The sequence below is a fragment of the Harpia harpyja genome, chromosome 13, assembly GCF_026419915.1.
Source record: "Harpia harpyja isolate bHarHar1 chromosome 13, bHarHar1 primary haplotype, whole genome shotgun sequence".
In the NCBI taxonomy this organism is placed as follows: domain Eukaryota; kingdom Metazoa; phylum Chordata; class Aves; order Accipitriformes; family Accipitridae; genus Harpia; species Harpia harpyja.
This window is the reverse complement of record NC_068952.1, coordinates 22862632-22877590: the sequence shown is the minus strand read 5'-3', so window position 1 is coordinate 22877590 and position 14959 is coordinate 22862632. Positions and strand designations below refer to the sequence as shown.

The following is a 14959-nucleotide window of genomic DNA, read 5'->3' as shown; positions in this document are numbered from 1 at the left end:
ACTTCAGCAATCAGCTGATGCATATTAGAGAGGGGTTACCCAAGGCATTAGTCTGAATCGCTTTGTCCTTTAGGGAAAGCAAATCTGGCATCAAACTGTGGGTCCTGCCCATATCTTTTACATGGTCTGAAACCAGGAGGAAATACCGGTTTGCTTCATAGTTATAACAAACAGACAAAATATGGAAGAATTGCGATTAACTAGAGGAAATGCAGGGGATGGCTCAGAACTGTATTGCTCCCATTATCATGCTGTGACCACAAAGCATTCTGCTCAATAGACAGCAACGTCAGAAATCATTGCAGTGTAATCATTTATGCAGTGATGATGCAGTGATGTGGCATCATCTGATATACTGACCAGAAGAAAGGCATTACTAAACATCCAATTTACATGGATAAATTCTTATATACATCTAATACCTTGGCAATTTGGGTCCCTGTGGCAAAGTTACAGACCCAGGTAGAAAGTTAACCAGTTCAGAAAAGTGATAAATAGCAAGATCTTGAATAAGTCACAGAGATGTGAAGATCATTTCTTGCTGCAATTTCACTGAAGTAAATGAGTATAAAACTCAGTGACCCTGAAAACAATGTCTTTCATGCCTGTTAAGTGGGAAAATTGTGTTATTAAGAAAGCAGAAGAAAGCAAGAGAAACCTGGAGAAAGAGAAAACCCCAGGACAAAAAAAAAAGGAAAAAGAAAAAAAAACCTCAACCTGTTAGAGGAAATGTTAGTTACAAGGGTAGATTGAAAGATCTGCTTTTGGCATCTCCAATCTCAAAACCTTGTGTTTCTTTTGCAGTACAAGGAGGGTTAACACTTGAAAAACTGACAATGAAACAGTACTGTTATCCAATCAACATGGACAAGTGTTGGTGGTTTAATTTCTGAAATGTTTAAAATCTGCTTTATGAAAATTCATGTTTTCAATGTTTTGCCATTCTCACCTTCTTCACCAGAAGATTTTGAAGTGTTTTGCCAGCATTAACAATAAATGTGGAGAAGGAAATATTATTTCTGGTTTTGAGTGCAAAACTGGCAGAGAGCAGCTAAAATCACTTGGCAAACAAGTTAGGAACAACAGACAAAAGCATATGCTAAACATCTCCTAGCTTACTGTCCAACTCGGTGCCGAAGCCAGTAAAGCATTTTTGACAATGGAAATCACAGTAATTGATTCAGTCACATGGATCTTACTTCCTTTAGGTAATTCATGATCACAAATGCCATTACCATGTTGCTTCAATGTGGCTATAAAGATAATATGAATAAAACCAGAGGAAATATTGCTGTGACACTCACTTCTGTTTTAGAAGCTGTTTGTTGTCCTCAATGGTTATACTGTCAGCACGGTCCTGCTTGAAAACTTCAAAAGCTTCCTGACATCCAAGTGACATCTTTCCTCCTGCCCCAAGAAAAAAAAAAATAAGAAAACTACTTCAGAGTCATCAAAAGACAGAGATTTTTGATTTATTTAACTCCTATTTAGACAAATATAGCAAGTCAGCCCAGGGGTCTTAAAGCCCCCAGAAGACTAAAAGTTCAGTGTTCCACCAATGGGAAAGCATTTTTGACAAAAAAATTTCTCTTATCTAACAAATTAATTTTGTTTCACTTCACTTCTCTAAAGTCTGAATGTTTGAGCTGTATAATTTCTCAAGACAACTTAAAATGTTCATAAGTAAAACTAAATTTTGAAAATTTAAAATATGTGAAATATTCTTAAGTGTGAGCCAGAGGTATTTTCACAACAAATTTGCTTCTGTATTTCTTTCATCCCTGTTTCATATTGGCCCCTAAACATACCTTGAATATTTTCAGTATTCTTGGAAGAAAAAAATTCAGGCTTCTTTTAATTATGTATTAGTGAATGTTTTTCATCCCCTTTTAAGTGAAGCAGGTATTCTACCTACATAAATGGTTGGTGCCTGCCTTTTACATTTTCAATATGGTGTTTGTTTCCTTTTGTGCGCCAGAAGGTCAAGACCTACTTGGCCTTCAAATCTTTTTAAAAATCACTATGCAAAAGTATTACAGGCTGTATTATTTATCAGTTCTCATTGCTAGATGATCTACAGATCCAAGTAAGAAATCATGTATCTGTATTATCATTAACAAAAAAATTCAAAGGCTTAAGGAGAAAGATTACACCAGCATCTGTGTTATCACAAGTACATATATGTCAATAAATAAGCAAGGAGAAAGGATGAGACTTGCAGTTAAATAAATTACATTAATGAAGATAGTTCAGGAGCAGAAAGGGGGAAGAATCTCACACTCAAACTGTGTGAAAAGTGCAAAATAGCTCCACCTCTTAAATCAACCTCATGGTTGCAACTTAAACCTCAGAATGATGTTCCTTAAACTGGAATTTGATTCTCCTTAGTTTTTTTTCCTCTAGTGTCTTTCTTCTGTCCTACTCACAAGCCTGCCTTCCTGCTTCAGAGCTATCAAGACCCCCAAATCTATTGTCCACAAGAGCTATAAAGTTTCCTGGGAGTTCTGCTGCGCAAGAGTTTTCTATAGGTTTTGTGCCAATGGACCAGCACTACCAATAACGTACGTATGCATGTATGCCAATTATTTTCCGGGCTACCTGCTTTGCAATTTTGGTGTAAGTGGGGATGATACATTAACAAAACATACCTAAACAGATTGGGATATGCAATACTGGGATGCTACACCTTATTGGGGTCTATCTCCATAAGCTGCATTTTATAGTCACTCCAAATAAGTTCTGCTGCCGCTCATCATAATATCAGGATTACTTCCCACTAACTTTAGTGAGATTTCCGTGGTGTAAGATACTGTTTACAGTGAAGGCTGGTAACAAAAACTAGCACTCAGGGTTCAATAATCAGTAAAAGTTTAAAAAACTTTATTCAAAATACAGTAGAAAAATTTGCCCTCTGTTTCAGTCAAAAGAATCAGCACATCTGTTACTAATTTAAAAATTTTGAGTTTAAAATAGAACCACCAGGAATGCTTGAATGGCAAAGCACGCAGAAATGCTCCACCCTTTTTGAAAAAGAAAATCAAAGAAAGATACAGTGCAGTCTTCACTGCTGTGTGATCCAAAGGAGCAAGAGGATTTAGGAAAATACATTTTTCTGTGATGATGTCGTCGTGGTTTAACCCCAGCCAGCAACTAAACACCACGCAGCCGCTCACTCACTTCCCCCCACCCAGTGGGATGGGGGAGAAAATCGGGAAAAGAAGCAAAACCCCTGGGTTGAGATAAGAACGGTTTAATAGAACAGAAAAGAAGAAACTAATAATGATAATGATAACACTAATAAAATGACAACAGCAATAATGAAAGGATTGGAATGTACAAATGATGCGCAGTGCAATTGCTCACCACCCGCCGACTGACACCCAGCCAGTCCCCGAGCGGCGAATCCCTGCCCCCACTTCCCCGTTCCTGTACTAGATGGGACGTCACATGGTATGGAATACACCGTTGGCCAGTTTGGGTCAGCTGCCCTGGCTGTGTCCTGTGCCAACTTCTTGTGCCCCTCCAGCTTTCTCACTGGCTGGGCATGAGAAGCTGAAAAATCCTTGACTTTAGTCTAAACACTACTGAGCAACAACTGAAAACATCAGTGTTATCAACATTCTTTGCTCTGAACTCAAAACATAGCACTGTACCAGCTACTAGGAAGACAGTTAACTCTATCCCAGCTGAAACCAGGACAGATGATGACCTGAGAATATAACGTTCATGTTTCATGCCTGCCTTGAAGAAAAACAGGCAGCTTTGCAAGCAGAATTTTATAGTACATTCATCCCATCACCAGCACTAATTTTAATATGCAGCCTGATTTGACCCTCTAGAATTGCTTTTGTTGCAGAAAAAGTTTGTATTAAGTGCAGGAAGCCTGGATGAAATTCATGGCTAAGTCTAAAATAAAAAATAAAACACCCTTACTCATATGTAACACTGCAATGTAAAGTATTTAACCCTTCTGGCAATGTGCTGCCTTTGAGAGTAGAAGTAAAAACAGTAGAAGTAAGTTTGGAAAACAAAACTATTACAGTGATTATTGTTTCTGCCTGGCAGAAATGCATCAACCAAAATTAAAGGTAATCTGATAATCATTCTCTAGTGCTACATTAAGAGGCAGCAGATTTGTACAGCCAAACAAAGCACACAAAAATAGATCTCTAGAACTCTTGGGAAGGGGAAATTTTCTGGTTTATACAGTCCATTCTAAGAAAATACAGAAATATATGAAGTAGCAAACAATCATGTTCTGAAAATGGTATCTAAGGAAAGGACCTTAAAAAGGACCATTAAGATTGTACCTCAGCACAACATGAGCATAAAACACCTACAGAAGAATGTTGCAGTCTGTGGGTAATGACAGAGACATTAGGATTATAATAAGGGAATACAGCAATGTTAATACTAGTAAAAGACTGCAAGAAACATTGGAAGCTTGATGGAGTGGTTGTGTTTTCATTCTGCTCAGTAGTGAAAATTATGCCTTCTCCATGGTCGATGTTGTATCTTCAAATACGTTGCTTATATTTTCTTAAATAATGTACAATGTCATAAAGTAGCTTCACCTTCTTTCAAATGGCCTTCAAGTGCAAAGGTGCACTAATATTATTGGCATGCTGTTTCTCCTAGGCCTAATTCAAACAAATAAGCTATATGTTCTTTTAAAACAAAGTGCTGTTGAATTTCTGTTTTTCTTTAGCTGTAAATTGAAACCTATGTATAGCAATATATACATGATATGGATAAAAGCAGAAGTGAAAGAAGAAACCATTGATGATAACACATTTTTGGCAAGGTAGTCAAACAGTTCAGCTAAAACTGTTAAACTTGTAGAAAACAATTTCTTCTACTCTTACAGGTCAAACATTTTCTCCTCTCCTTCTTTAATACTGTAGCATAGTGTTACAAAATAAATACTTGAAAATTCTTATCTAAGGAAGAATCATCATATCCTACAGGATGAGAACCAGGAAACACATGTCATCAAGTCATTACAATGTGAACTGGAATAATCATTACCATAAAAATAATTCAGAACATTGGAAAAAGCACAAAATTTTCTTGCAATCACATCCATGAAACCCCAGTTGACAGGGTTGCATTAAAAAGTGATACATTTTGTATCAACTTAATTTTAATTATACCTTTCCTGTTAGATTGTGTAAATTGGCTTTAATATTAAAACACTCACAAATATGCCCAATGCCCAGTGTGAAATTTACAGCAAACCCATCATTATTTACAGCAAATTCAAACAGCTGAAGTTTTGGGAAAATTCAGGTTTGATACACATCCTGAATTTGAATGTTTAAGAATGTTCTCATTGAAGGTTTGATTTCAGTCTGTACTCCTATCTAGTACACTCCACCAACCTTCACATTAAGCAAAAAGTTTTGGTTCAATAGGCTCCTCATGTAAAATGTGCAAATTACAGCTGTCCCACTGAACTTGGGTAAGTCAGAAAGCAGAATGACAATGATGCTTCACGAGCTCTGAACTAGAGCAACAAGATCTGAAATGACCAAGAAATAAGAAGCTTGCTGTAGTATTGATAAAGGGCTAAACTTCTGAAATCAGTAATAGTTCAAAACACATTGAGCAAAAATGCTTTTGGATGTGGCTGATTACTTTTTGAGGTGACATGAAAAGATCAAAGCAATTTCAAGACTCAGTTGTATGGTTATAGCAGGTAGAAGCCTGCATATCAGCAAAGTCACTGGCAGATATTATGCACCCTATTCTATCACTAACTAATTTAGAGATCATTTATTCTATGCTGTTACATATACAAATGCTATTTACAGCCATCCTAAACAACAACTGTGAGTACCTCATAAACTTTAATTAGGAAAATAAGTCAAAAGAACATGTAGGGTGTAGTGTGGCACTGGATACTCAACTGCCAGCAGAGAAATTATAGGGCTGAATGCTATTTTTAAGTTAAATAGTATCCACAGGGATTACTCAAGGACTATATCTAAGAAGGTAAGAGCATGCAAGTGTATAAACTTAGACCTTATTTTGTTGCCACAAGAGATCAAACATGGTTGTACATATTTAAATAACCATACTGATTTTTAAATGTATCCAACACCTACAAATCCTATCGCAGCTTGCTTTAGTGATCTCAGTCTATAAATACTGGACAATTTTTAAGGACTTTATTTTAGTGTTTTTTCATAAAGATTTCAGGAGTGCTCAAACTGGAAATGGCACTTCCAGAGCACTGAGACTGGCCACCTTCTTTTTTTCTGGTTCGTTTGTTGAAAAAAGGTTTATTGCTCAGAGGGAAAAGACCTTCATAAAGTTTAATGCATGAAACCCACAGAAAACGTTTATATTGCTCTTCAGTTAAGTCTGGAAAAATCTGTCAAACAATAGCATGAAATTGATATCTTGTTAGGAAGCAGAATCACAGTGTCTCCTCACAACCCCACCTTGTAACCAGATTTTGGTCTTGGTATGAGAGCTCCAAGGGGGTTCCAGCAGCCCTCATGCCAAAGGCTGCCAGTTTAACCTGCAAAAAGAATTGGAAATAACTCTCCAGGAGAGACAAATTAAGGTTGCAAGTTGAGCTGTTCTGAGGGAGGAACATTAAGACTGTTAACAAAGGCAAACTCTTGGGAATAGCTGTTCAGACCATGTATTCTGATGAGAAAGGCATCTGTCCACATATCTGCCCACATATCAGTTTTGCAGAAACTACATTTTCACGGTAGAAGACTTTGTCTTTCCATTCCTACTAAGTGCTCTATTGGACAAGAATTGTCAACTCTTCCACTGAAATTAATAGAAGCAAAAATACCCTTTGCTCAAAGAAAGTTCTCATTCAAGTGAGAGTTGTCTGAAGAATTTCAGGATGGCAGCTAATGTGAATTATGAGTCTTCATGCTTATGAAGACCGTCAATCTGTTCGTGCTATTTCCACTTATTATCAAATACAAACAAAGGAACTGTGGACACTTCCAAATGAAACTAAAGACAAATTATTTGGTAAGTCTTTGCAATAGAACTAAGGTACTAGAAGTGTTTGCATGTAAACATGATTCATTACATCTTTACCAGGATCCCTCGACATATCATAGCCATCTGTTCAGAACAGAAAAAAGTAGCTGTAACAGAGCTTGGGAATAATGAATCAACAAAGAATAAATACCTAAAATAGGAAAACAAACCCCAAACCAATATACAACAAATACTTCCCCACTGTAAAGCTCAGCTAAATTGTTCATGAAAAGCATGTATATTACATATGGCTATCTTCATTACACTGCAATACAAAAGTGGGAAAGACATAAAACAAGGTTCCTCACAGTACCCCTGCAGTGTTGAACTGCAAAACATAGTCTTTGGGAAAGTTAAAAGCCTCAAAGGAAAACGAGAATATTCAGACTCAATGAACTAAATAAAACATTGGCATAATTTAATTTCGCTGGCTCTGGAGTTTCCTTGTTTATTTACAGGGGAGGAAGAGGGTAAAATGAAGTTTCTTGAGATTATGAGCATGTTTATTGTGGTACTGAATATTGATGTAGGCAGGTCGGACTGCACTCCACAAGTATATATTTCTACTGTGCAAACCCTTGAGTTAATTGGTGCATGGGTCATTTACCTAGGCATCATTTTATGCACATAAAATTAATTGGTTGACAAGACAAACTATTCCATATATGTTGAGATAATTTATAAGCAGAAGAGAAATCACCACTAAATTAAACACTGCAAATGCCTGACAGCAAAGAACAAACTTTTACAGGAGTATGTATGTCGGACACAAATCAAAGGCAAGCACCATTTCTACTTCAATGAATGTTGTTAGAGGATATGCAATCACTAAAAATGGTATTTCTTTCAGATTACTAAAATAAGAGAGCAAAAATGAAATGTTACATACAATGCCAACTTTGATAAACGTAAATTTTTGTGAAGTTCAGCTGGAATGCTTCCAAAAAAACCCCCAAACAACCACTTACAAGAATCTCATTAAGAGTAGGTTTTTATGTTAATTAATATTCCTCTGCAGGAGTAGTAAGGCAAATATTGAATGGTATTTCAAAAACAAAGGTTAAATGAAGTATAAACTTAATTTAAAACAAGATGAAATTCACTGTTTTAAGATTGTCCAGGACCACAGAACAATAACAACAAAACCCCAAATGAGATATGATAGCTGAATTTAATCATGTTGACTTTCTTCAGTTTCATTACTTTAAAAAATCACAGGTAACAGTACAGGTAAGAAAAATATTTTTCATATTAACCCAGCTGTATGTTTTTAATAGCTCTACTTTTGCAACAAAAGCCACTTGACTTTAGTGCCTAATGATAGTCATAAATGCAACTTTAGACTCCTTACTGACATGTGGTAATTCTGATACCAGATTGAACCTTAGAGTGTTCTCAATGTGAAAAGATTGAAGCTATTGAAATCTCTTTCCCTCATTTTCCTCTTCTGGAAAATTAGTATACTAGTTTGTCTACCTGTCAAATGTTGCAAAGCACAATGCTAGTGAGAATTACAGGATAAAAGAAAACTGTTAATAGCAACTTAATATACCATCATCAACTTCATCTGATAGAGCACATATTTTCCTAGGATGTGTTAGACTCAGTTAACAGGACCATTTTGGTCTGATTCTGTTTCTTTTAGTTATGGATTTTAATAATTTCTCAGATTACATGGCATGGCTTCAAGATGCTGTAGAATATCTGCACTAGCATTTACAGCATGCCTACTTTTATGTTACCTAGTTATGCATTTATATTTTCTTTGAAGAGCCAATGGGCAGCAGTTATCAAATCCAGAGTAGGAGCAGAGGAGCCAAGGGTGCAGTTAGAGGCTACTTAGCATGAACAAAATGTTTGCAGCTATCAGCAGTGAGGAATAGAGTAGTGTAACTATTGACACAACCAAGTTTTTCTCATGTTCTGATGCCAACATTATTGCAGAAATATTTTACATTTCATGTATGACAGCTTGTATGTCCCAAAAGAGAAAAAAATATTTTTCAGCTACTATTTGCAACCATTTACTTCTTTAAAGCTGCCTATGAGATCATATTTGATTGTATAATACATACAGACATTGAAAGTCCTTAATTAGTAGGTACAAAGATAGAGCCTGAAATGAAGCATGGTAGGCTTGGCAGAAGCTCAGGGGATGGATACAAAGGAAAGTATGAATTCAAACCCACAAGAACTTTAGGAGACCCACCCAATGGTGCTGCCACTTCTCAATAAATAAGATTCACATTTGCTTATGCCAGAATCACACATTTCAGGTAACTTCTTATAAAACAGGACATATATATCTTATACTGCATTGTGCAGTTTACATTAAATACTGGATATTAGAAATAGACTGTGCTTTTCCCTCTTTTTGTAGGAGTCTAAATCTGTTCCCTTCAACAGTTCATGCAGTTGTAAAAATTTTACTAAATATAAGAAAGGGCCAATACATTAGGCACTTGAGTCACCTATCAACTTTAAATTAGACTACTGTGCTTAAGATGAAGATTTCAGTTAAGATTGAGTAATAGCAAATTAAATGTATATGTTTTGACATCCTTCATGTATTTGCCATGTTGCAGTAGCAACATTTGCCGCTTCTGTTTTAGACCTGAAAAAGCGTTTTTATGTTCAAAAACTTGTCTCCCTTTTTCAACTAGACCAACATGTTTAAAACCAGATAGAATACTCTCAACAAAATTTGCCTCATTTACATGTTCTGTGCTGTTTTGAGTGGTAGATATGGTATTTAAATTCTCCTCTTCCATATATCTTTCTTGGTTTTAGAAAAAAGACTCTGAATGGTGGGATAAGACTATTTTAATAGCTTTATGAAATGACAACCTACGTCAATGGAGTCATGACAGCTTGGACCAAATGCAAGTGAAGTTTTTCGTTAGGGACATCTGTAGAGATCTGCATGTATTTTTGGTGCCTGGAGAATCGTCTCCACCACCAATCTTGCCGGTAACACCATAAACCACAAAAGAGGCATATTTCATTTTCAGAGCAGTTTAGCAGAGGAAAAATGACTTGTTATAAACATCAATCTGGTTTTGGAAACTTACTGTACTTTTAATTTCATATTACATTTTAGCTTTATTCTTTATTAAGGTACTGAGGTTTTCTGAAGTAGAAGTCTGTACGCACAAGAGAAAAATGTCTGTAGTGGGTACACCATCAATTAGTACCAGCTTGGGGCTATCTTAATATTTCAGGCTATAAACTACAGGATTACAGGAGCTGCTTCATGAGAAATTGGTCTTTTTTTTTTTTTTTTCCAGCAGGAACTCCAGCACCAAAAGAATGGGGTATGCTGAGGTAGAGAGCTGAGAGAAGAAACTGTGAGATACATTCCATGGTAAGCTATCTCTTCTCGCCAATCAACAACCTAGATGATTAACTAATTTTAAAATTTACTACGTATTTACATTCAGGATGAGTGACCTTTACAAATCCAGCTGCTTATTCCTTCTGGCAGCTGGAAATTAGCAATTAAGAAATGAGTCAAACTTCTTTGTAGAAGTATGAACTTTGATTCTTGCTCTATTGAAGCTTTATTGGAGTTTGGCTCTGAGAATGATGCCTGTTGTGTACTAATGTCCAGATTTTAAAACATAATTAGGCATGTTATTCCTCAGCAATGACCACACTAAATTTCAAGCACTCATCTACTGAAGAAGCATTTTCTCCTTTCCTGAACAAGTCCTGTAATTGCTACGTTACAGACAGCATCCCCTCATTCTCATGTCATTGCTGATGTTTAAATAACATTGGTCAAAGCAGTCAATGTGTATTAACTGTACTCTAAATATACACACAAAATTGAGCTTTCAGGACTTTTAACTAATCTTAGCACTGAGGACTTCTAGGCATGTGATAAGCTCCAGAAGTTCAGCATAGTCAAAATGGGAGTCCTGTGCACATACAACAGCAGAGTTTTAGAGATCACTCATGTAACTTTGCTCAGGTGCCTGCACACTCTTTAACACCTACCCTGACTGTAAGTTGTTGAATTCTTTATGGAATTAAGCACATTGTGCCTCTTGTGCTACACAAAAGGTGCATTTTAGTAAGCCTAAGTAGTTGGTAGTGCATGTAGAAAGCAAGTAGTTATTACCAGTACCTGTAATATATATATATGTATATATATTTTTTTTTTCCATTTTTATCTGTAATGGTTTTGAAATAGGAGCCAAAGTAGAAAAGGAGGAGATAACAATGGGACGTGGACTTATACATAAAAACAAATTGGCTAACTTCTTTCCTGAATTTTCAATTCAGCTTTTCAAAACTTTATCAAATTGTTCTTACAAAACTTATAGCTACCTTTAGCTAAAACTTCAGCTCATTATTTTGGACTTTCCTCAGCTGTTAATGGCTTTTTACTTCTTTTTAAAACTCTTTTGACCATATCTATTTTATTTGAATGCAAAAAATTAAAATCTATCTTGAAGGATTGAATTGTAAAGGAAACACTAAATCTTTGTACACTGTAAAAAAAAAGAAAAATATTCTGAACGCTATATATATCCTTTTTTAAAACCAGTTTTGCCAAACAGAAGTATAAGTGTACTTGCCTTCTGAATCAGTGTTAACACAGAAGACTGAGGAGTTTTAAATAAAGCTATAATTTGCATTTTTAATAAAACATTTTGAATAGAGGCATTCATCAAAATGTTTTATTAAAAATGCAAATTATAGCCATATTTAAGTGAGTTTTACCAAAATTCTCCTACTCACTAAAAATAGGGCAAAGTAGAACAAATAGGTCAGGATTCAAATCCATTTTTGCTGACATTAATGACAAACAGCATGGACATTACCTTTTTAAGAACAAAATTACGCAACACATTAATACTATTTACTTTTAATATTCTAAGAATAAAACCTTCAGAAACAGATTTCTTCAGCAGAAAGAGAAATTTTAACTTGAACATTCTTAATATACCATAGAAAGTTTACTTGAGTTCACATAGGTTTGAGTTACAGCCATTAGCAATCATTGTTTGCAACAAGAGAAATCCTGGCTCTATGGAAATATTGATAAATTAATCAAAATGGAAAAGATTTTAAGTAGTAACAGTCCTTGTGACAAAAAAAAATATAAACAGCTGATCAAATTTTTAGGATACCAAAATGCACCTATATCAAGACCTTTTGCAATGCTGCTGAAAACTGCTAAAAAGAAAGTAATAGATCATTTCCATCCCCAGTAATTTCATTTTGTGGGGAGAAGCCAAGAATGAGGTGTCTTCCCTTTGTTTTTATGAAAATTCTTTTGCCTGTCAAGACTGAAGCCATTGCTTGTTTCCAGTGGCACTGGATATTCATGTTGATTTTATGTGAGCTGTATATTAAACATATATGTACTGATCTTATGTTGATGTTTAATTGTTGCATTCTTGTACTGGGTTACATAAAAAGCAACATAGAAAAAATGGCTTAATGTCAAAGACCACAAGAAGGTCTTTTATAAGTACCTAGGTGACAAAAGGAAGGCTAGGGAAAATGTGGCCCCCCTGCTGAATGAGGTCGGGGACACAGGACATGGAAAAGGCTGTGGTACTGAATGCCGCCTTTGCCTCAGTCTTTACTAGCAAGACCAGCCTTCAGTTATCCCAGGTCCCAGAGAACAGGGGGAAAGTCTGTATTAAGGAAGACATACCCTTCACGGAAGAGGATCAGGTCAGGGGATACTTAAGCAAATGGGACATACATAAGTTGATGGGCCCTGATGAGATGCACCCATGAGTGCTGAGGCAGCCGGATGATGTTATTGTGAGGCCATTCTTGATAATCTTTGATCAATCAAGGTGACTGGCAGAAGCTTCTGAAGACTAAAGTAAACATCACTCCTATCTTTAAGAAGGGCAAGGAGGACCCAGGGAACTACGGGCCAGTCAGTATCACCTTGATCTCTGAGAAGGTGACGGAGCAACTAATTGTGGAAACCATTTCCAGGCATATGAAGGAGAAGAAAATCATCAGAAGTAGTCAGCATGTCTTCACCAAGGGGAAGTGGCACTCTGCCAAGCATTTCAACAAATCAAACAGGATAAAATCAATGTAGCAATCATGATCAAGAAACAGTAATCAAATCTTCACCATCCTCTCAGAGAAAATAGCAAGTTGAGCCTTAAAATTTTCATACCCACAGGCTAATTTCTAACTGTAAGATCATTTCTTTCCTATCTTACACTTCTTTTTACAATTTTATAACACAGAAAATTTTAATTTCTCACTTCAATTATCTTGCTTAGAAAGCTGCTTCTGAATTTCCCACCTTTGATGTTACAAACCTTCTAATTTATTGTCTCATAGTATTCATTACCACTTCACATCAGTTTGATATTTTGCAATCAATACTATCATTTAGCCACATATAATTTCTCTCTGCTTGATATTTACTCCAAATAGTTTCATAATTCATTTCCTTGCAACTTTCATTAAAAAAGGTAAAAGTTTAACTTCTTGTTCTAAAACAACACTCCCATTTTCTTAAAAAGGCTCTTTTCAGCTACTGACTCAGTTTGATTTCTTTATTTAATCCAAAGTGCTTAGATGTAGACAAGACATTCTAAATGAGATCTTACCCATGACTTGTTAATTGAACTAATAAGCAACAGCTCTTTCATTAGATCCTAAACTCATGACTTTGCATTTAGTGCTATTTGATTTCATCTCATTTTGCCTACTATAATCCACAAAATCATGTATTCCTTCCTGCAGAATGATCCTTTTGGAGGTCTGTACCACCAAAAAAACCCCCCAAACCAAAAGAAAAAAACCCCAAACTCCTGTATTCTTTGTCATAAATTTTTAATGCATAAAAATATCCTTGCTACATGGGGACTCTAATCATGGACATATATCACACTGCTGTTTTGTGCTTGCTGAAGAATTTTGCTTTTGTGATTTCACAGAAGAAAAGATTCTGATAAAACTTTCCAGCCATTCGTCTCCACTCCTCTGCCACACTGGCTAGCAGAATTGTTCATGTGAGTACTCCCTAACTGGTTTCAGTCAAAATTTATCAATTTATTTTAAATAGCAAATCTTTGCTAATCTAGTAAAGCCCAGGTAGGTGGATAAGGGCAGGAGCAGGAAGTCTGGCAATTATGAACAATCAGGGACAGTAACCTCAGTAGGAAGAGGAATTGTATCTATAATAACCTCAAGGAAGGCTGGTGAGAAGGAGCTATGTATTAGACATAAGCGGGACTGCATGGTAGAGACATAAACTCCAGCTGTATTCTTCCAACACAGCTCAGGCTCAAGAAATTCTAAGATAGATCTGTGGCTTTCTTTACATAATAGCTTACAGACAACTTTGAAAAGTTGCATTTTAATAAAAATGCAATCAGACTCTACTAATATATCAACCTATGCAGAGAAACAATCATGAATACTGAATGGAAATACTGCTTTTATCACCAGAAATATAACTGAGAAACTCTATGACGGCTAAGCCCTTGTAAGGTGATTTTTCTTTCTGGTTATAAATTAATAAGACATTAATTATTGTTACCAAATATCTACTTACATGCTTCTAAGTTCCTAATGTGACAACAGAGTTCCTATCATCTGACTGTATTCACTGATAGCCCTCTTTAGTTACTTTAGGTATGACAGTACTTTCGCTCTGGTAATTTCACAACAGACATTGAAAGTTGTGGTTGTAAAGCCACAGGACAACTGCAGAAGGCTAACTATGTGGATATATTCTTTTCTTAGTGTTGATATATAATAAATTGAATACTCAAGATGTATAACTTCCTGTTTCAGTGCAGTTAAAAAAAGCAACCCAACACCTAAATGTTTGCGCATGTTTGAGTGCAGGAGGATGGAAGGAAGTTGGGCTAAAGTGTTATCAGAATCAATGAAAGTTAGTATTGCACCATCCAATCCGATATATCAGCTAAAGGCCTCTAAAAACGTG

At 35.9% G+C, this 14959-nt stretch overlaps 1 protein-coding gene across 1 annotated transcript in view; it reads right to left on the bottom strand.

Annotated features, from left to right (window-relative positions):
* KIF6 (kinesin family member 6) overlaps positions 1–14959 on the bottom strand; it is a 192307-nt gene that overhangs the window by 56854 nt on the left and 120494 nt on the right. The window contains 1 exon segment of the mRNA XM_052806418.1: positions 1305–1407. Coding sequence (XP_052662378.1) covers positions 1305–1407 — 103 coding nt within the window.